The sequence below is a fragment of the Ahaetulla prasina genome, chromosome 2, assembly GCF_028640845.1.
Source record: "Ahaetulla prasina isolate Xishuangbanna chromosome 2, ASM2864084v1, whole genome shotgun sequence".
Taxonomy (NCBI): domain Eukaryota; kingdom Metazoa; phylum Chordata; class Lepidosauria; order Squamata; family Colubridae; genus Ahaetulla; species Ahaetulla prasina.
The window spans coordinates 13,259,738-13,282,469 of NC_080540.1; the positions used below are offsets into that span (position 1 = coordinate 13,259,738).

General features: G+C 42.6%; 1 protein-coding gene across 2 annotated transcripts; it reads right to left on the reverse strand.

The window, feature by feature from the left end:
• Positions 1-752: 752 nt before the first annotated feature.
• ATF6B (activating transcription factor 6 beta) lies at positions 753-22,665 on the reverse strand. 2 transcript variants are annotated; one of them, XM_058171649.1, is made up of 16 exons: positions 22,518-22,665; positions 21,441-21,544; positions 19,081-19,162; positions 16,297-16,412; positions 16,041-16,170; positions 14,191-14,367; positions 13,783-13,970; positions 12,202-12,387; positions 10,636-10,727; positions 8,476-8,646; positions 6,158-6,265; positions 5,851-5,941; positions 5,613-5,683; positions 4,530-4,641; positions 1,779-1,863; positions 753-1,683 (listed from the first exon to the last, which is right to left on the reverse strand). In XM_058171649.1, exons 1-16 carry the CDS (start codon positions 22,600-22,602, stop codon positions 1,409-1,411), a joined length of 2,073 nt encoding a protein of 690 aa, XP_058027632.1. In that variant the 5' UTR covers positions 22,603-22,665; the 3' UTR covers positions 753-1,408. The 2 variants fall into 2 exon arrangements, with proteins under 2 accessions (XP_058027632.1, XP_058027631.1); XM_058171648.1 differs by having other exon boundaries at positions 19,081-19,165.
• Between the last annotated feature and the right edge of the window lie 67 nt (positions 22,666-22,732).

Here is a 22,732-nt window from a genome sequence, read left to right on the forward strand (position 1 = left end):
GTGCCCAAATTTTGGCCACAGGGATGCTACAAAAAGTACAACAGTAAGTAGAGTTGTCAAGTCCCACTTTTTTCAGTGTCTTTATAACTGTGGTCACTAAATGAATGGTTCTTAAGTCGAGGATTACCTGCATTGTGAAATACAGTACATGCCTGTGCATACAGTATGTATATATCCAGCTTCATTAGTGCATAGGATGTTTACCCACCAACCCCCGCCAATCTCTTAATCCATCTCCATTTCATTGCTCTTGACAAAGAATTTTGTCTAAAACCTGTCAAACACCCACTGACATTTTTTAGATGGTTTGTTCCACTTTTCCTTCTACCACTATCTTGTTTTACCAGCAAAATCCCAAAACCTGCTTATAACTTTACACTGAGGAAAAAAAATATCAGTGCAGCTATATATTCTCAGTGGCAGAGTTAAGATAGCTTCTGACTTTGACCAGAAAAATGCTTTCTGAATATTTAAGGTTTGAAATGTGTTAAAGCACCCGAGTCAGGCTGATGTTAAAAACATGCAAGTTTTCCCAGGAAGAATTTTGAAAATGGAGCTCAGTCTTAATCCAGAATCATTTATTGGCTGTTCCAACAAACATTTATTGGACGTGTGATGTTGCAGGGCTGATTCATTGCAAAAATAACAACCACCACCACCACCCGCAAACACACCAAATGCAGCACTTTTGCTTTTTTGTGTCATTTTGCCGTTGGGTTATTCTGTTTTGACATTAGAACAAAAAAACGAGGAGTTAAGTATGAACTTTGTTTGTAGCTATTCTTTATTTATTTATTTTTTTAAAAAATCCACAATTAGGGAAAATACAAACACACAAAAAAAGACCCAGGACTGCAGGCCTAAGTGCCACCAGAGCGATTTTGAAGAGGACAGCATACACACTTCAACACACGCTCAACCGACTCACGCTTTCATCTTTCGCTCTCTCTCTCTTTTGTGGAAAAAGAGAACATTCATCCTTCTTTACACTCTCACACTTCCCAGCTCGCAGACAGTAGTTGTGGACACCTCTTGTGTCCGTCCCTTAGTTCACCCAGCACTATCTCGGCCTCCCCCCCACCCCAAGGAGATGAGCCAGAGGTTTCTTTGGGGCAATGCTCGGGCCCAGGCCTCCGCAGCAGCAGCTCAGCACCCCACCCCTCCTCGCGGGAGAAAACTCCATTAAGCCTTCTTGGAAGCAGCAGTTGGGAGTGGACCAAGGAACTTCTTGGGAAAGAGGCTTGAGGGGTGGGAGAGTGAGTAAAGGCCCCCAGATCTGCCCAACCAGCGTACAGTATTCCCACCCGTCTTTCGGGCAGGGGTGGCCCCGAGGAGCAGGGGGGACATCCACGTCCCTGGTTGGAAGAATATCACTTCCAGGAATGTCACTTCCTTTTTCCGATGCCAACTAGCCCCCTCCGTGTTCCCCAAAGTAGAGGGTACGATGGGAATGCCGCCGGGCCGTGGACAGAGTGGAGCGATGAGACCGCAACGTTGTGCGGGGGGTTTTCCCAGAAAAGGCAGGCGGGGACGGCTGGGTGCGGTTGTCGGATGGGGTGGTGCCTTGGCGTCTCAGGAAAGGGGGCACCGTGGAGCTCTTGATGTGGATGACGCGGGTGTCCATGACCTCGCAGTCGACCTGCATCATGACCTCGTAGCCCAGGGAGGAGCCGTAGAGGGTCTCTGGAGAAAAGAAAAGAGAACGCTGAAATGCAGCCGCCTTTTGGAAGGAGGGCAGCCGCAGCCCAGCCTCTCCTGAGGGGTTCAGTTTCTCTTACCGTTCAGAGCCATGGCCGGCATCACCAGAGACATTTTTGGCCGAGAGGTCTTGTTGTGGCTGATGGCAGGCAGCAGCAGGTGGTCCTAAGAGAAAAGGAGACCTGGGTCAGGTAAGGCAGTGGCCCACAAACTTTTGGATATCAGGGACTGGTTCTGTGGAGAGTTTTTTTTTCCGCTGACCGGAGGGTGGGGGAGCGTGGTTTCGCATGCTGCCTGTATCCCGCAGATGGGGCTTTTGCTTGTTTCTGGCACGCCACAGACTGGGGGTTGGGGACTCCTGAGGTAAGGATCCAGAATACCGATAATTGATCAGGGCAGTATGTTTATTGCTATTTGCCTGTTTACAGGAATCTCACAAGACAAACTGCCCTCTCTAGTAAGAACTAGATAATTTTGGATATTCAATTGAGTTAGATAAATGGCAGCAGTTCTGGGAAAGGAATTATAAATTAACGATGTCCACAGCATATAAGGAGAATCAACATAAAATGTTTTACAGATGGCACATGCCACCTGAACAACTGGCAAAAATGTTTAAATATAAATCAGCTAAATGTTGGAAATGCCATCAGACACCAGGATCATATTATCATATGTGGTGGACATGTCCAGAAGCGAGAAATTATTGGATTAAAATTAAAACATGGTTAGAAGAAATGATACAACAACATATAGATTTAAAAACCTGAACTGTTCCTATTCGGTATCTTACCAGAGAAATTTAGTAAAGAAAAATATATTTGATTATACATGTAATAACTGTAGCGAGGATAGTGTTTGCGCAAAGATGGAAAGCACAGAAAATCCCTGCAGAGGAAGAAGTAATTAAGAAAATATTGGATTGTGCAGAAATGAATAGATTGACTTTGACAATTAAAGAAAGAGAGGAATCGGAATACTTTAAAATATGGGGGCAATTTTACCATTGGTTAGAGAAGAGATATATATAGGGTAATGTAATGAAATAAGTGAAGAAGAAAGAGGAGAAAGAAGATAGATAAATGTATTAATAGTAAAGCAAGAAATATGGGAGAAATGTTACAATAAATGAAATGATATTAAGAAATGATAAATATTGGAGGAGTAAGAAGACCACACAAAAGATGTACTCAGATGATACACTGAATGATTGATTATGTATTGTATGTTTGTTTGTCTATAACAGGGGTGTCCAAACTTGGTCCCTTTAAGACTTTTGGACTTCAACTCCCAGAGTTCCTCAGCCAGCTTTGCTGGCTGAGGGACTCTGGGAGTTGAAGTCCAAAAGTCTTAAAGGGACCAAGTTTGGACACCCCTGGTCTATAAATTAAAAAAAACTACTGGGAAAAAAAAAGAACTAGATAAGCCCTACAGAGTTTACGGGATTCTCTGTCACTTCCTCCCCTTCAGGGATTCCAGGCAAGCCAATCTCTTAACTCCTCTCCTCTCCCCACCATGTGAGACTTAGCTTTATCACTGACCCAGCACCATTCGTCTCCTTGCACCAGAGAGCTTGTAAAATTGAAGCTTCCCTCGGCATGAGGAGGCAATTGGAGTGCTTCCCAGAAACTGGAACCACAACCTCTCCCATTTCCAGCAATAAGGGGAGAGAAGGACCTAAACAGCATACTGTATAACACAGCTCCTTTACCATTAAACAGATGAGGTTTCCATAAAAGGAGCCACCACTTCTCATTGGAGAATTCAAATTTACCAATAGGCTTACCTCACTTTCCTTCATTCAAGTTCTTGGCCTTTTATACGCTTATAATTTATTTTTTACCTAGAGACAGAGACATTGGCATATTCTCACACTTCAAAAGGAATTCCCTATTTGCTTCTCTCCCACTGCATGCTTCCTATTGTCTGGTTTTCAGCACAAGAGTTCCAACCTACCTCTTCAGTACGTGAAGGTTTCCTCTATTGCTAACTTAATTTTCCCTTGCAATGGTTTTAGCAAAAGCTGGACCCCCACAGACATTTGAACACACTGGCCTGGTCTTCATAAAATCAAGCCGTAAGCCTAATAAAATAGCTACTGTTTACAACCCTTTCTTTGTGGTTCAACAGTGCTGCTGTAATGGTATGTGGGAATAACCTTGAGAAAGGAAGGGAAGAGATGCTGTCTAGAAGCAGGGATCTCCAACTTTTTTTTTTGTTTTTTTTTTGTTTTGTTTTTTTGTTTTTGTTTACATTTATACCCCGCCCTTCTCCGAAGACTCAGGGCGGCTTACAGTGTATAAGGCAATAGTCTCATTCTATTTGTATATTTTTACAAAGTCAACTTATTGCCCACCCAACAATCTGGGTCCTCATTTTACCTACCTTATAAAGGATGGAAGGCTGAGTCAACCTTGGGCCGGACTTGAACCTGCAGTAATTGCAGGCTTTGTGTTCTTAATAACAGGCCTTACTAGCCTGAGCTATCCGGCCCTTAAGACTTGTGGACTTCAGCTTCCAGAATTCCCATGCTGGCTGGGGAATCCTGGGAGTTGAAGTCCACAAGTCTTAAAGTTGTCAAGTTTGGAGACCTCTGGCCTAGAGAACGATCAGATATAAGTGGAGGGAGCCCACAACTGAATAAGGGGCAGAGAAGGAAACTTGGACAGGAACCCAATCAAGCGGTGAAAAAAGACAGCTGGAGATTTGTAATTTCACGCTTGCAGGATTCTGTTAATGTAGCTATACAATTAAGTAGAGTTAGCTCATCCTGGGTTTCTTGGTCTGGTTTACTTGGGAGGCTGAAAGGATGCAGACGGCTCTTCACTCACCCTGCGGAAGGACACAACGTAAAAAGTATCCTCTCGGCGGTCAATGGCATCCATGAAGTCATGCTCTGTATGGTCGGGATGCTGATACACCTGTAACTGTCTCAGAGAATCCCTAAGAGGGGAGGGAAAAAACAAGATACAAAGCATTTTTCCCCCAATCCTGACACAAGCACTTCGCAAAGCCATAGGATACTGCATTGGAGTCTGAAATGGAGAGAGAAAAAGGGGCTCAACGATACACAGCTTAAAGAAAAGAAAGCAACTGACAATTATTGTAGAAGATAATCAGGCTAAGCCCGGGGGTGGGGTGGGGGGGTTGTCAAACATGTCATCAGACTCGAGTCCCTTCACACCCGCAAGAGACCTAAATTCAGCCCACCTTGAATTCCACCGACTCTTTTATCTACCGTTAATTTGCTTTGACTGTTAGTAGTTCAGATTCTTGAAGAGAGCTAAACCTCGTCATAAATCTGTATGTTCATTTGAACTGCTGGGATTTCCTGATTTTCTGCACTCGACAACTACTTCATCCTTCATACAGAGCTGCAGTGTTAGAATGCAGTATTGCAGGCTACTTCTGCTGGCTGCCAGCAGTTTCGCAGTTTGATCCTCCCCAACTCAAGGTTGACTCAGCCTTCCATCCTTCCGAGATGGGTAAAATGAGGACCCAGATTGTTGGGGGCAAGGGGCGGACTCTGTAAACTGCTTAGAGAGGGCTGTAAAGCACTGCCGAGCGGTATGTAAGTCCAAATGCTATTGCTATCCTGGCCGGTGTTTCAGGAAAGGTTCAGGCGGCCATTGGTGTTATAATCCAACTAAGCAAGAACCACAATCAGTCCCTCCTTGAAATAACTGGAAAAGAGGAGATAGGATCTCCCACGCTATGGATCACTGCAATAATTTGAAACGAGCAACTCCGATACTACCATAAGCAAACTTTACCGGTTTCAACTTAAAACAAGAGGAAAACCCCACAAGCGGTTAGGAAAGAGTAGAAGAAACCACAATATTCCTGTTAGGTTGAAGACTCCAGACGAACTTCTCAGAGAGAAGGCAAGAGAATCTGCCACAAGAGCAACTTACCCTTCGGGGTATTTGGGAGGGGTGGCTGGAACATAGTGGGAAGGGCTTGGAGGCTTCTTTTGCGGCTTCTCCTGAAAGCCGAAAGACAAGGTCAGGATGGGAGAGATGCCCAGGGGAGGCATCAGGATTTCTTACATTTTAATTACCCCTCCTTTTTTTTTTCTTATTCACAAGCTACTGGATACTGGTCTTGCTCAGTGCCCGTTTTCCTTCCCCTCCGGACATTGTCATGTCCCACCTGGCTGCCCTGAGCTGCTTTGCGAGTTTGTAAGGGTTTCCTCCGGTTGATCTGGTGTCGTCGGACCCAGCCGCTGAGCTCATCCGCCAACCTAGAGGTGGGAGAGGAAGCAATGGAGGATTACTTATCAATCTGCAAGCTTCTAAACCAGTGTTTCTCAACTCTGGCAATTTGAAGATGTGTGGATTTCAACTCCTAAAATTCCCCTGCCAGACATCCACACATCTGCAAGATGGCAAGATTGGGAAACACTGCTCGTAACTTAATAGTTAAGGTTTATCAATGACTTCCTCTCTACAGGACCTACCGGAGCGATTCAGTGCGATTGAATTGGCGGCAATCTGAAGCAAGGAACAGCTCGTCCAGGTCTCTCAACATGAGGTCCTTCATCTCTGAGAAGGGAGCTGACAAGTTCCTGAGCATGGAAGGAGGAGAAAATTACAGGTAGCCCTCGACATACACCAGTTCATTTAGTGACCATTCAAAGTTACTATGGCACTGAAAAAAGCGACTTATGACCATTTTTCACAGTTGCAACCTTTGTAGTAGCTCCATGATCATGGGATCAAAATTCAGAGGCTTGACAACTGGTTCATACTTACGACCATTGCTGTGTCCCAAGGCCATGTGACCCTCTTTTGCGATCTTTTGACAAGCCAAGTCAGTGGGGAAGCCCAATTCACTTAAGACCTGGGTTTCTAACTTATCAACTGCAGCGATTCACTTAACAACCGCGGCAGGAAAGGTTGTAAAATGGGGCAAAACCAGAGGTGGTATTCAGCAGGTTCTGACCAGTTCTGGAGAACCGGTGGTGGAAATTTTGAGTAGTTCGGAGAACCAGTAAATACCACCTCTGACTGGCCCCGCCCCCATCTATTCTCTGCTTCCCATATCCCAACTGATCGGGAGGGAATGGGGATTTTGCAGTATCCTTCTCCTGCCAGGCCCACCAAGCCATGTTCACAGAACCGGTAGTAAAAAATTTTGAATCACAGCACTGGGCAAAACACACTTAACTAATGTTCTCACTTAACAACAGAAATGTTGGGCTCCATTGTGGTCGTAAGTCAAGGGCCACCCATGTAGTCAAAATTCTCAGCCATTGAGCAGGTAACGCTGGGCAGAAGGAAACCCAAATCCCTCATTAGCAAACAAGAACCACTAGCCGCAAAGCATGACTGCATCAGTATCACAATATGCAAGCAGCCCTTGGAGCATTCTGTCCCACATGTAAGTCAGCATTTTAAAAAATATAAATATAAATGCACCACTGTCAGCCCTTCAAGGTAGTCCTGACAAGAAGCACCAACCGTTGAGTATTAACACTACTTTTATTGTAAGGTTACAAGAAAAGAATCTTGCTGAACTGAAAGTACCTTTCCTCTCCCTTATTTTTACTTTCCTCAAAACTGGAGAGGGTCACTTCTGATGCTTTCTCCATCCTCAACCCTCCTTCCCTCATAAAAATAAAAGTTTCCCCTGTCCAGTTGTGTCTGACTCTAAGGGGCTTTGCTCATCTCTATTTCTTAGCAAAGGGACTCAACGTTGTCTGCAGACACTTCCATGGTCTACTTTATACTACACGCCAAGGCGAACACAATGCTGTTACCTTCCCATCAAGTGGTACCTATTTATCTACTTTCATTTGCAGGTTTTCAATCTGCTAAGTATTGGTTACCACCTTTAAAGCGCTCCATGGCTTAGGACCGGGCTACTTACGGGACCGTCTACTGCCAGCCTCTATCTCCCAGCGTCCAGTACGTTCCCACAGAGAGGGACTCCTCAGGGTGCCATCAGCCAAACAGTGTCGACTGGCGGCCCCCAGGGGGAGGGCCTTCTCTGTGGGGGCTCCTACCCTGTGGAACAAGCTTCCCCTCGGGCTTCGACAACTACCTGACCTTAGGACCTTTCGCCACAAACTTAAAACCTATTTATTTCGTATGGCTGGACTGGCCTGATTTTAAATTTTAAATTTTAATTTTAATTGAACTTTGATGGGTTTTAAATTTCTGTAATTTTATGGGGTGTAATGTTATTTTAAATTTTTTGGCAAATTTGAATCAGTTTTTTAAGGGTTGTTTTAATTATTGTGTATGTTTCTGTTTGTATTTTATTTGCCTGTTCACCGCCCTGAGTACTTCGGGAGAAGGGCGGTATACAAATTAAAACATTATTATTATTATTATTATTATTATTATTATTATTATTATTATTATTATTATTATTATTATTATTATTAAGTGAGCAGGAGCTGGGGCAAGTAACACTCCATCATGCGGCATTCGGGTCTCAAACCCAGGCTGTTAGCTTTCCAGCTGACAAGCTCAGCATCTTTAACCGCTAAGCCACCACGTCCTTTTTTCCCCCACATATCATTACAATTACTTAGATGTCTTTCATGTGATTGGGCAGGAAGATGCTGCAGCTTAAAACAAAAACAAAAACCCGGATCATTCTGGCAACAATGGTATTCTAAATCAATGTTTCTCAACCTCAGCAACTTTAGACTTCAACTCCCAGAATTCTTTAAAGTCGCTGAAGTTCAGAAACAATATAGGGAAATGGCAGCCAGCTGCTTCTCTTGGCACATTATTTCATTTTACACTTTCTGCAATTCCAAATTACCGGAATTGGGGCTTGCCTGGCCTTGCCAGGGTCTCCTCTTGCTGTTCTTCCTGCTCCTCTTCTGGCATTTCAAGAGTTTCTTGTGTAATGCTTAGAAGATGCCTCTGGCCTGGGCCAGATTCTGGTTCCTGCTTGGGCTGAGACATATCTGCCACTTTCTGCTTGGTGATGCTGGAGAGATTTAAAAAACGGAATCAGGTCTCAGCCTCTCAGTATACAGAATTATTTCTGGCCTAGCGAACTGCCTACAAATTACCATCCTTTCGTAAAAATCAAATGCAAGAATAGGCTGGAGTAGTAATTGTGTCACTCCAATTCTTCCTGAATCAGTCCCAACAGTGGGGACATGATCATGTGAAGAAGACATGTCCAGTATTCTCATAACTATCAACAAAGAGGTAGCAAAGCAGAAAAAACAATGCCTATGGATTGCAGCAGGGATATGCATAAATACAGAGGACAAAGCAAACTCTTATAAAGCCACAAATAAAAGTGGAAAAAAAATATGTACCACTTTAAAGGCTGAGCTTTTGTGGACGAGAGTCCATTTGCCAGAACATAAAGTGAGCAGGGGGAAGAAGCCAGAGAGGGACAACTAATTATTAACATGGGTAAGGTATCTTTTTTAAAAATACAGACTTTAAATCTATAGCAGTGCTTTTCAATCCTGACAACGTTTAAGATGGGTGGATGTCAACTCCCAGAATTCCCTAGCAAGCATGCCGACTAGGAAATTCTGGGAGTTGAAGCCACACATCTTAGTTACCAAGTTTGAAACACAACTGGGTTTACAGACTCCAAAGGCATGAACAGCAATTCAACACAGGATTCTCTAATATGAGAAAAATATTTTTAAAAACAAAAAAAAAATTAAGCAGCTTTTAATTTATAAAATGAATGAAAATTAAACAGCTTTAAAAAAATGAACAAAAACTAAAAAGCTTAAAAAAATCAGTCAGCAATATACTGTAGGCTGTAGCAGATAGGCAGGGAGGGTTAAACATGTTATGAGTTTAGAGTCCTTATGTTTCCACAAGAAACCAAAGTCCAGCTTCTATAAATTCCATTGACGCTTTTGCTAGCACCAATTTGGCTTGACCATTAGTAGATCAGATTCTTGTATATACCGTAGGTAACATGATATAAACTGAATTCTACTCCTATTCCTGGTTTCCTGCACCTGACATGAATCTGATCTACTAACAGTCAAGCTGAATTGGCGCTAAATAAGGGTCAATGGAATTCATAGGGGGCTGGACTTAGGTTTCTTGTGGGAATGTTAGGACTCTAAATGTTATGTTCTCCTCGCCTCCGTCCAAACGATGGCTTAATTAGCCGGCTCTTATCAGCTCTGGCAGCAAAAGAATTAGTGTCTGCCAAGAGCCCTCGATAGCTGCCAAGACGCTGGTGAGTCACAACCTTCAGCTCTAGTCAATCCGTGGATTTGCCTGATACAAAGAGACACACCAGCTCTTGCTGCCTTTTATATCCTGTGGGGTGTGGCTCCATGACTCAGCACTTCCTAGGCCTGCCCCTCCCCTGCTTCTGTTGTTCTCTTCTCTCCTGCCTACGAAGCCTGGGATTGAGCCAAGCCTGATTGCTGTCAGCTGGGTCTGCAGGCGTGGCCTGGGGGGTGGGGGGAAGAGTCAGGAGAAGGAGGCCTCATTATCTCTTTCGCTTGGCCTGCTTCTGGCTCCTGGAGCTGATCCAGGGAGGCCGGTGCTTCTGAGGTAAGTCCTGATGGCCCTTCCCCTTCACTGTCCAAGTCACTTTCTGGCAGCAGGCCCGGCTCCGAGTCACTTTCGGGCATGGGGCCAGGTTCGGGGGTGGGAGCCACAACACTAAACTTTAACCCCAGCCTCATGGGGTGTTTGCTCGTTTCCTATATAGTCTCCTATATAGTTCTATAGAAGTGAATTCAATAGACAGGCAACATTCTTCTCAGAAGGTTCACATGAAAAGAAATCCTTTGGAGCCATTTTATTGAACAAATAGTAACATGTCTGAGGGACCATTATCCATGCACACCTACAACACATGAAACTGAACTGTCTCAGCCATTCGACAACTTCAAAGGGCTTCCAGACGGAGAATGATAAGTGACACAATCTCACAACCCAAGCTGAAAATGGAACCCCCAAAAGTGCCAGGAAGTCTCACCTGACAGGCCCAAAATTGAAGGCTATGAAGAGCAGCACAACCATGACACAAATCACTTTTCGGTTCCCGGAGCCAAACTTCAGGTCGCTGTTCTATATGGGAAGACAGGCGAGTCATCGGGCATCACAGCACACTGCATTCGAAATTTACAGCTCCTTCTAATGGAATGGTCTGATTGAATGTTGTGGCTTTTCCCAACTCCTGGCTGAAATGCTGAACTAGAGCAACTAATTGCTAAGTTATCCTGACTGATATTGTATTAGTCTGTATTAAGTTGATATCGGCTTTTAGTGACCACATGGATAGATTTTCTCCAGGACAATCTGTCCCCAACCTAGTTTTTCAGGTTTTCCAATAGTGCACCTAAATTATCCCGCTAACAGCCATCAGAATTAGAGAAATGAAACCTGCCAGAAAAGGGTCATACCAGCATTCACAACAGGACCCTATTTACCTCAAAAACAATTTCCAGCAAAAAACGTCCACTGCAGACAATAGGTTCACTTAATAACACGGTGGTAAATGACTGCAGATTCGCTTAACAATGACAACAAAAAATGTTATAAAATTGGGTCAGTCCTATGATGACCTGTTTTAACAACCAGCAAGAATTACAACTTAATTCTGGGCTCACTTAGGACAGGGGTCCCCAACTCCCAGGCTGTGGTTCGGAACCAGACCGCACAAGTGGTGGGTGGGTGAGTGTGTATATGTGTGTGCACATGAAACTCCACTTAAACGAGTGGCAGGCACTCGTGCTCACATGCAAAGCTCCATAAGTGTGAGCGGTGGGCACAGGCGCCCACTGCTTGTGCAAATGGGAGCTGTGTATGTTCATGCGTGCACCTGCCACTCGCACAGAATCATTCCCTTGCATCCCCCCCACTAGAACGCCTAGCTGGAAAGGATGTGGACCACTGACTTAGGGTCATAACTCAAGATCTACCTGTAAGGACAGCTCTCCAGCTCAGGGGAAAATGGAAGGTGGAGAACGGATTGTCCCAGAGATATATGGCTAGTTAGTTAATATTCTGAACTGTGGCGTTTCACCTGGGAAGTTGATGTAAGCAAAGAAAGGTAAAGGTAAAGGTTCCTCTCACACATATGTGCTAGTCGTTCCCTGAAATGCTCATCTCTGTTTCAAAGCCAAAGACCCAGTGCTGTGTGTCCGAAGACGTCTCCATGGTCATGTGGCCAGCATGACTGAACGCCAAAGTCGCACGGAACGCTGTTACCTTCGCACCAAAGGTGGTCCCTATTTTTCTACTTGCATTTTTTATGTGCTTTCGAACATGTCGAAGCTGGGACAAGTAACGGGAGCTCGCCCCATTATGCATCCCCATTACGAATTCGAACCGCTGAACTGCCGACCTTTTGATCGACAAGCTCAGCGTCTTAGCCACTGAGCCACCGCGTCACTAAGCAAACATAGCCGTCTTCTATTGCATACCCCATTTGAAAATCGAAAAGTTCTCAGTTACCATCCCCCGTGATGTAAGGGCTAATCATGACAACGTGCTTTTTGTAAGAAAGCCACAAGTCTCCTTCCTGGTGGAAGGGGCTCACCTCATCCAGGACACCATCTAGCCGGCGCCGAAGGGTAGCATTCTCTCGCCGTAGCCGCTCATTCTCTGCCAGGGCCTCTCGCAGCCGGGATTCCAATCCTTGGAGGTATTCCTTCTTTTTTCGGCGGGACTGACAAGCCGATTCACGGTTTTTTATCATCCGCTGCTGCCTTTTCAGGACCTTGATCTTGAACAAACCAGCAAGGGAAATAATATTCATATCCGTAGTATAAAAGAAAGGAGGACACATTTTCTTTTCTGTGCCTGTTTTCTGAAATTCAGTTCTACATTTTGCCTCAAAGGTAGGTCAAGCAGAGCTCTTTGCATCCTCCAGAGCAGGGGTCTCCAACCGTGTCAACTTTAAGACTTGTGAACTTCCACTCCCAGAATTCCTCAGCCAGCTTTGACAAGGTTGGAGACCCCTGCTCCAGAGCCTCTGCTGACTTTAGTTCAATATTCTGATTTGTTCACCAGGTAAAACTTATCCTGTTTATCTTATTTTCTCTTCTGCCACAACAATTAGCAACTGTTATGTACCATGAATGTACAAACGGTCGCTATTGTACTTCTCTCTCTTTTTGGAGATCATTAAATTGTAGGAGCTTAACGGAACGGTGTGACTATTCCGGATGGGACCAGTCTCTAATTCTGCCCATGTGGAGTACTTGGTGCTCGATGTAGACATTTTACTACCTGACTAGGTAACATCATCAGCATAAGCGAGTACAGGATTTGCTTTTTTGTTTCTGTTTTCTGTTTCAAGCAGAAAACAATATTCTAATCAAGGAACTGCCAAGGGGAGGGGGGGGAAACACCACATCTCCACCAACATTGGCAGTGTCGTGTCCCACTCCTCCGCTGACGGCTGGGTCAGGGAAATCCGAATCAGGCTTGCCTCTGCAGCTCTGCCCAAAGTCCTAGCAAAGTCCTCAGAGCAGGCAGGAGACCAGTAAGTGACTTCAGCAAGATAAGTTCGACTTTTGCCTGACTCAGAGACTGCCAGAAAGTAGATCCTTTATATAGGCCATGGGGTGTGGCTCCATGACTCAGCACTCATTAAGGCCTGCCCCTCCCTTCCTTCTGTTGCCTCCGCCTATCCAATCTTCTGATGCGAGGGTCACTCCAATCATCTGTTGTTGGGAGTAAACCCTCCTCAGGCTCACCTGCTGTGGAGGAGGGGGAGGGGTCTAGCTGCTCCGTTTGCCTGGGCATGGAGTCAGGGCTGGGGGAGGGAGATGCTCCTTCTTCTGCAGTTTGTGTGGGCATGGAGCCAGGACTTGGGCCGGGAGGCATACATTCCTCAGTGTTCGGGAGCAGGTAAGAAGGCCCCGGCTGCTCTGAGGGCGGGCAAGACACAACAGGCAGGGCAAGACAATTCTTATAAACAGACAAGAAACTTCATTCCCTTCTAACACTGATGATGTTACCTAACGTCTGGAAGCAAACAAACCAAGCTCATCAAGCACCAAGCATCTCACGTTTCATCGCTGAGCTAAAGAGATGCTCTTCTATTGGAATCTGCTCAGGATTTGATGTCGCTGGAAGAGAAAACGCTCTGGAATGAAGGACTTTCCAAACTTACATCAATCTCTTGGTTACAGGGTCCTATCTGTGCTGGTGCAGGGATGATCGTTTTAGCTTCTGGCTTGGGGATTGAGGGGGCTGGTTTAGGCGAGAGAACTTCCTTCACCGGAGACTGAACCTTGATCAAACCAGACACTGGGAGATGCAGCAGCTCAGATTGGGAAATCACAACACTCTGTGCTGGAACTGAGGCAAAAAAACAACAAAACCCACAACCCGACTTTACTTACACCGTAATCTTCAGATAAGAAAACGAAAGTTCTTTCCTCAGAATATCCTAACGCCCCCTCCCCGAAAGCGAAGAAACACATGCACCATCCCATATGACGTTTCCAGTCTGTACACATTCAGCTACTGGAAACTGCTCCATTCATCTCCAAAAATAAAGCCCTCCTGGTCGGCTTACCTGAGATTCCTGGGTTGACGGTCTGGGATTGGGTTACAGGTACTGGCTGCAACAAGATGGTCTTATTGGAAGAGGAAGCTGGCTGTCCTGGGACAGCGGTCACCACGACAGGCTTTGGTTGAATAGGGGGGTTCTGACTAAGGATGCTCTCTGTTTTATTGGGAGCTGCTGCTTTCCCTAAAAGAGAATTGAATAGTCAAAACAACCTGTAAGAATCTATTACCTTAGTCTTACTCAATTAATTGTACTGATGAGTTGGGAAAGACTCTGCTATTAACATCTTGAAGGAGGGAAAAAAACAGAAGAGGAAATAAATGAGAGATCATATATTTATTCCTCCCTTTCTTCAAAGAGTTCAGTTCTGATACTAATTATGCCTGTATTATTTATCTACTTCAAATGAGGCCATTTGATAGCTCTCCTTTTAACTAAAAGAAATGAAGGAAAGGAATGAACAAACTTATAAAAGAAACGTTAAAAAGGAAACGAAACATATAAAATATGTATGTACGGACATATGTACGTTTATCCAATATGTTATCAGAAGTACTTAACGTGGTAAGTAAAAAAAAATCACAGTCTTCATTGAAAATTAGATTCTTGCTAACAAATCATGAACATTCACTAACATTCTAGCTAGTGTGGGTGAGGTGCCAACTGTTAGGATTTAAATTATAAAAGCTGATGTGCCAAATATGAAATGTTGGCTTGGCTCAGAAAACTAATTACAAGGCCAAGAACTGGAAGAGCAACACAGAAAATCTGAAAAATCTGTAGGGGAGGTCAAGGCTCACCTTGTACAATAAGAAAGAACAGAACATGTGTTATAACATCTCTAGGATGTTTCTTTCTATTTAAAGAAAATACATTAACATTTGTGCTTGTTGGTATGTCACTTCCTTTCCAAAAATAAACTAAGAGAAGTTATTGGGGAAAAAAATATAGTCTTCCAATATTTGAGGGGCTGCCACAGAGAGGAGGGGGATCAAGCTATTTTCCAAGGCACCTGAAGTCCAGACAAGGAATAATGGATGGAAACTGAACAAGGAGAGATTCAACCTGGAAACAAGGATACATTTTCTGACAGTGAGAGCAATTGACCAGTGGAACAGAAGTTGCCTTCAGAAGTTGTGGGAGCTTCATCACTGGAAGCTTTCAAGAAAAGATTGGACTGCCATCTGTCAAAAATGGTGTAGAGTTTGCTTGGTCAAGGGGTTGGACTAGATGACCTACAAGGTCCCTTCCAAATCTGTTAATCTGTAAATCTCTGTAAAAAAATGTGAACTCAATTTTTTGGAATAATATGGAAAGGATTTTCGTTTGACTTTTTCTTGGACATTTTCCCCATTTTTTTTTTTCTGATGAGCTCTACAGATCTGGAATATTTTCTAGCAGTCTCTCTTGTTCATGCAAAAGCAATTAACCAAACTCTTTCTAAATTGTTACGAATGCATGTCAGGGACATGGGCAGTTCACATACTAATAGAGCTCACACAAAGTGTCCATCAAGAGAAACACCATCTCCTCAAAGGTCTCATTCCCCACCCAGAAAGGAAAGCTAGAGAGAAGGGGAAGATAAATAATATCTAGACAGAACGTGCCAAGAGACAAAAAAATGTCATATTGTCACTAACAAACAGGTTAGTTTGCTGTACATTATTTACCTCCCAACCCAGCCACCCATTTCCCGATATTCAGAAGTTTTTTTTATGCACAGGACACACCAGAATCTGTGTCTTCTTCATTGGTTATAAGCACTAATGCAAGCTTTGAAGTCTAGGTATTGTTATTAAATTCAGTGCAGAAGCAAGAAATAAATACTTGCTGCTACATGATTCTCCCCAACCTACCTGTCTCGGAAGTTGGAACTACATTGATGTGTACCGTTCCAAAGGGAGGTAAAAGGACATCTCCAAACATGCACGGAGGGGTTGGAGGATGCTCTGTCTTCACTCCAATAACATCACCTGGTCCAGCGACCTGAAAGAAAAACGAGTGTCTCAACTCAACAGCCCCAATTATGGTCGTGCATTGAGAACGACCATTATGTGTATTACCATCCGGGCACTGAGGTTGTCTACAGAGAGGTCTCTCAGAGAGACCTACCTGCTCTGAGAGTTCGGCAGAAGAGGAGCCTGCCGCAGAAGAATCGGAGGAGGCCACAGATGAATCGGAGCAATGAGATGAGGCAGGGGAGACCGGCTCAGACTTTACTTGCAACTCTAGAAAAATGAGAATTACTTAAGACACTTTCACCACCAGCCTGCTGATCCAAGACAAAAGGAAACTGATTCAGTACTCCCTCTTTGCCTCTCACACCCATTATTTTAAAATAGAATGAAATGGAATAGAATAGGAATAGGTATAGAAATAGTAATAGAAATATAGAAATAGAAATTGGAATGGAATAGGAATAGATAGAAATAGAAATGGAATGGGAATGAATAGAATAGAATTTTTTTATTGGCCAAGTGTGATTGGACACACAAGGACTTTGTCTTGGTGCATTCACTCTCAGTGTAGACAAAAGAAAAGATATGTTCATCAAGGTACAACACTTACAACACTTAATGATAGTCATAGGGTACAAATTTAACACTTAATGATACAACACTTAATGATAGTCATGGGAATGGGAAATAGAAATGGGAATGCAAATGGGAATAGAAATAATAGAAATAGAAACAGAATTGGAATGGAATGGAATAGGAATAGGAATAGAAATAGAAAAATAGAATTCTTTATTGGCCAAGTGTGATTGGACACACTTTGTCTCCAGTGCATAGGCTCTCAGTGTACATACAAGCAATGTGATAAATCATGATCATAGTCATAACACTTAGTGATAGTCACAGGATACTAAATAATCAACATGAATCATACTAGGATACTAAATAAAACAATATAAATCGTAAGATACAAGCCTGTCATCCCATCTGCAATTTCTACAGTCAGCCCTAAGTGCTGAATCCCAAGGAAGCCATCTTTGTGGGCCTCTAATCCCATTCAGCTTTAACTGTCATGCCACCAGTTCCCTCCATCTGGGCCAGCAGAAGAAGCAAATCTCTCATTCTTTTTTTTTTTAAGTTTTTATTTATTTTTTAATATAAACATTCCATCTTCCCTTAGACAGTGTGTCATCTGGGTACAAATATCTCTGTAAAAATAACCATCAGAATTTACAACATCATTCTTGTCACTTGAAAGTCTCTATAACTCTGAAGGCATGAAGAGGCAGCTATATTTCCTGCTTTTAACACCTAAAGGAGAAGTAAAACTCTACAATAGTAAATCCAAATAGGAGAAACTGTCAGACTTCCCACTTCCTAGAACTGAAGAGTTATCGGGTTCAAAAACTGCCTGCTCCCCAATGCCATGGCCATTCCCCCCCCCCCTAAGAATGATAAAAGAATCTGATTATCCACAGATTCACGTTTCTTCTGCCTTTATTCAAAAACCAAGGTTTGGAAGCAACCAACAAGTAACCTTGTGATCAGAAATTAACCACTCTGCAGGGTTGCTAATACTACAGCTACGTGCTGCTACCTATCGCAAGTACTGTCTTCAATAGACCTTGTCCAACTAATTCTCTTCCAGAACAGTTCCCATCACTCCTAAATATGATTCTGCAGCTTAACTATGCCACTTAAAGAACTGTTAGGAACATGCCTCCATAGATTTGCACTAATAATTAAATTTGGATAGGTACAGAATTCTAATTAAGAGGAAGGTGGCTTGCAGTTCATAGACTTTTAACTGGTTCTGCAGCGCATCTGCTTTTTAAGCAATATATCGCCGCCAAGATGATATCCAGACAACAGGATAAACTGCCAAGCCACACAAGCTGCATGCAACTTTCAGCCTCAATCAAAAAGGAAGTCAGAAATGGGGAGGCGGAGAGAGGACAGGGAAGAGGAAAAAGCAAGCCAGTGAATCTTTTATCTCCTCTGCTCTGTCTTCAAGAAGGAATTTAATTGTCAATCAGTTAGAAAAGCTTGCTCCATTTTTTTCATGCAGGAACGACACAAACTTTGCTCATTAAACTCTTACTGCACAAAACTACTCCCACACAAATTGCTGCACAGCCCAACACAATTTTAGGAAGCAGAAATAACAGCTATTTGCTGGATCAGATCAAAGGCTCATGTGGGCAATGATCAGTTAGGTGCTTCTGGGAAGGTAGTAGGTCACAAACACAAAATTCATTTTTCTCCCACTTATTTGTACCCTATGATTATCATTAACTGTTGTACCTTAGAATTCTTGATGAACATATCTTTCTTTTATGTACACTGAGAGCATATGCACCAAGACAAATTCCTTATGTGTCCAATCACATTTGGCCAATAAAAAATTCTATTCTATTCTATTCTATTCTATATGCACCAAGACAAATTCCTTATGTGTCCAATCACACTTGGCCAATAAAAATTCTATTCTATTAAGAGAATTTTGCTACTAAATATAGATATCTTGTCCATCACTGTCTACTTCTGCTGTCAACGACTCATCTAAAGACTTCCTAAAGGTGTATTCTTTTAAAAGGAGGTACCAGAGATAAAATCTAGGATTTCTAACATGCAAAATACTTGTCTCTGATCCTGTTTGCCAAATAGCAGTGAGTAGGAAGGTTATACATACATTTGTATTAAGCTGAGTTGGTAGGACAGCCTAATGTAAATATCTTCCTTATGAATAACCTCCTTATAATTTCCAGAATAATACCATTTTAATTTTTTGGCAGAAAACACAATCTTCCAACAGTTTAAAAATCAATGGCCTTATAAAATGTTTCTGAACCACAGGCCACTCAATCAGATTCACCAGATCCATCACAGTATCCTCAGTTCTACAACAGGTTCTCAATAACATCTTCATGAAAATACTCACCTGGGAATAGAGATTCTTGCAAAGGATCCCAAGGTGGGTCTGGAGGCATAGTTTCCATGTCCAGATCAAACCCATCACCGAACTGCTGGTATAGAAAGGAAGATATAGAAAATAAAGCTTTTCATCTATGGGAAATAATAAGTCTGACTCCTTCTATCTAAGGAACAGGGTGTGATGGCAGTGTGTGGATGTGTAACTGAGGAGGTATACAGATAATCCTCAACTTACAACAGTTCATTTAAAACAGGTATTAAGCAAACTGATGATAATTTGTTAAAACAAATGAGAGATCAAGGTCAATAGCATATTAAGAGGTTGTATAATGTATTAGTAGAAATAGACTCAGAGACTGAATTGGTTAAGGATTGTATGATTAAGTGGGCACAAAATTTTCAGCAACCAATAATGTTGGAAACTTGGGAAAGAATTTGGGTGAGGAATGTTAAATTTACACAAGCGCAAAATATGAGAGAAAATTTTTATAAGATGTTTTATAGATGGCATTTAGACCCCAAAAAGTTGTCATGTATGTATCCTAATGTACAGGCTAAATGTTGGAGATGTGATTGTGAAGATGCCACTTATTACCATATATGGTGGACTTGTAAAAAAGTTAAAGCATTTTGGATTAAAGTATGGTGGATCATGCAGAATATTTTGAAAAAGAAGATTAAGTTTACCCCACAGTTCTTTCTACTAGGAATAATTATGGATTGTACAGCTATAGAGACTAAATTGATTTTGAACTTAATAACAGCCGCGAGACTTTTGATTGCTCAATATTGGAAGAAAGAAGAATTACCTACAATTGAAGAATGGACACTCAAAGTATCAAATCTGGCAGAAATGGCAAAAATTTCTGCTTACTTGAAAGACTATACACAAGAAAAATATATTTTAGAATGGAAAATGTGGATTGATTATATTCAAAATAAGTATCAGATAAAAAAATATCAAATAGCATATGAGTAAATTTAGGAAATATTTTGTATTAGATATATTTCTGAAGGAGAGGGGAATTGAGAGTGTGATTATGTGTGGAGTGACTAGAGATTATAATTTAGGAATTATTTTGGATTATGATTGTTAGTTTTGATACCCTGCATTTTGTTCTGGGAAGTCGGGGTATGGGGTGGGGGGTAAGGGGAGGGAATTGGGGGTTGAGGTAGAGGATGGAGTGATGATTAATGTACAGGGATTATTGAAGATATATAAATATAATTAATGTAGGGTTGGGTCTGCCCAGTTACCATTTTAGAACGGTGGGGAGGGAGAAAAGAGGAGAGAGTAGGAGGTAGGAAAGAGGAGAAGAGGGGTAGAAGAGGGAGAAGAGGAAGGAAGAGGGATAGAAGAGGGAGAAGGAAGGTGTAGGGTGGAGGGAGGAGAGGATATAGATAAGAGAAGGGGAGGAAGGTCTGGAAAGTAGAAGGTAGAAGAGGGAGAAGGAAGGTGTAGGGTGGAGGGAGGAGAGGATATAGATAAGAGAAGGGGAGGAAGGTCTGGAAAGTAGAAGGTAGAAGAGGGAAGAAAGTTAAAAGGAGGGGGTGGTGACTGGGCAAGCCCGACTAATTGTATATGACTGTACATTGGATGAGCTGTTGGATATGATTGTAAAAATAAAACTTTTTTATATATATAAAAAAAAACAGTTCATTTAGTGTCTGTTCAGTTACGTCACTGAAAAAAGTGACTTAAGACAATTTTCACACTTATGACCATTGCAGCATCCGCATGGTCGCATAATCAAAATTCAGGCAGTTGGCAACTGGTTCATATTCATGACAGTTGCACGCCCCGGGATCATGGGATCACCTTTTATGATCTTCTGACAAGAAAAGTCAATGGGAAAACCAGATTCACTTGACAACCGTGTTACTATCTTAACAACTGCAATGATTCACTTAACAACTGCAGCAAAATTGTAAAATGGGGCAAAATTCACTTAACAAATGTCTCGCTTGGCAACATAAATTTTTGACTCAATTGTGGTCATACGTTGAGGACTACTGTAGTTTGAAGATCCAGTTTAATAAAACTTTCAGGGCTAGAGATAATATTCTTGGAAATGCAATCCAAAACTGTAAACATCGCATGCCAGCCATTATATAATTACCACCACATATCTGCCAGACTCCATTTTAACTCACACATTTTAATGTAAGCCACATTAGAACAAACAAAAAAGCCCAAGTGAAAGGGATGGGAGTGATCAAGATGCTAAAGTCTATCAAATTCAATTTTTTGTAAAGTTACAGAGAGGGGAAGAGAAAGACAGACTTCAAATTTCTGAGAAGTGTGTCCTGCCATGGAGGCATAGTGGAAAGCAAAAAATATTCTTCTAAAAGCAAAGGTATTCTCACCGCAGAACGGATACCATTACTGTCCATAATGCTGTGTTCAAGACAAGGGAAAAGTTCAGCTGCCACATCTCCATCATTATCCAAGCAGCTATAAAGACCTGCATCTGGAGGGAGAGCAGCAAAATGAAGAATTAGCTGACTCAACCATGTGTTATCTCTAAATAATAATTATCAAACAACATCTGCTTATGGCGGGTCCTTGGGAAGGACCCAATAGTAGATAAAAATGTCAAATCCACTCTAAATATCTAATCACTAACAGTTGTACATATCACACAGTTACACGCTTCCTCTAACTTTATTTCCTGGTACTTAGTTAAGCTGCCACCCAAACCAGAACAAAACTGGAAATACCGCTTATCTAAGCCAGTTACAAAGAACCATATGTTGCTGCCACATAAAGTAATTATGCCACATTAAAAAAAAACCTTGCATCTGCCAGGTTAATAATACCTTATAACATCTTGTGAATCTCTTATTTATTTTGCAGTGCATAAAGTTTTCCCTGTTGCTTACGCAACCCACCCTATGAACTACGTATTGTAAAAAACAGAAAAAAGACCGCTTTCTCCTTCTTCCATATCAGATCTCTTTGATAACCTTAGGCTGGTATTTTATTTACAGACAGACAGACAGACAGACAGACAGACAGACAGATAGATAGATAAAAATAAAATAAAATACCAGCCTAAGGTGTGTGTGTGTGTGTGTGTGTATGTATGTGTATATATATAAACCCAACCCCTATATACTGCAACACCTGAAAGACGAATGGCAAAGCCCATCGAAAGACCTTCCTGCTAAATAAACAGTCAACCTTTAACGACCAAGACCGTTATCGTTCTGCCTGTCACACTCCAATTCAGAACCTGACAGGCAGAAATGCAACAGGTGAAGCTTCTCCTTGGCGGAAAGTTATATACACCCCGTTGCACAAAGCCATAGAGTTTTCAACAGAGTGTTCTTATGTATCAGCGACCCCCTCTGCAACCCCAGCCTTGAAACCCATGCATAGCCCAGGCCTGTAGGCCCTGCCCCCTCCTTCGGCCCAGTACTGCCCCTCCTTCTTCCATTCACCCCAGTCTTCGCTGCTCAGCAGGTTGTCGGCTCGGAAGCGGCTTGAATCGCTCAAAAGCAGCAACTCCGAAGCCAGCGCCGCCATCTTCCTTCCGCCTTTCCTATATACTATTACCAGCACCGACTTCCACCCAGTCGATTATTGCCATGGCAACACCGCGACCCAATGGGATTCCTCTTCTTTCCTCTTCTGCCCAACCATGAGAGGGACGAGG

Bases quoted from the DNA above. Each gene is read 5' to 3' on its own strand.
- ATF6B (XM_058171648.1), bottom strand. From the start codon at position 22,602: ATGGCGGCGCTGGCTTCGGAGTTGCTGCTTTTGAGCGATTCAAGCCGC. The intron at 21,545-22,517 runs GTGAATGGAAGA...CTCTCCCTCCAG, and splicing joins GCTGAGCAGCGAAGACTGGG to ATGCAGGTCTTTATAGCTGC. The intron at 13,971-14,190 runs GTAAGCCGACCA...TTTTTGCCTCAG, and splicing joins CGTCAACCCAGGAATCTCAG to TTCCAGCACAGAGTGTTGTG.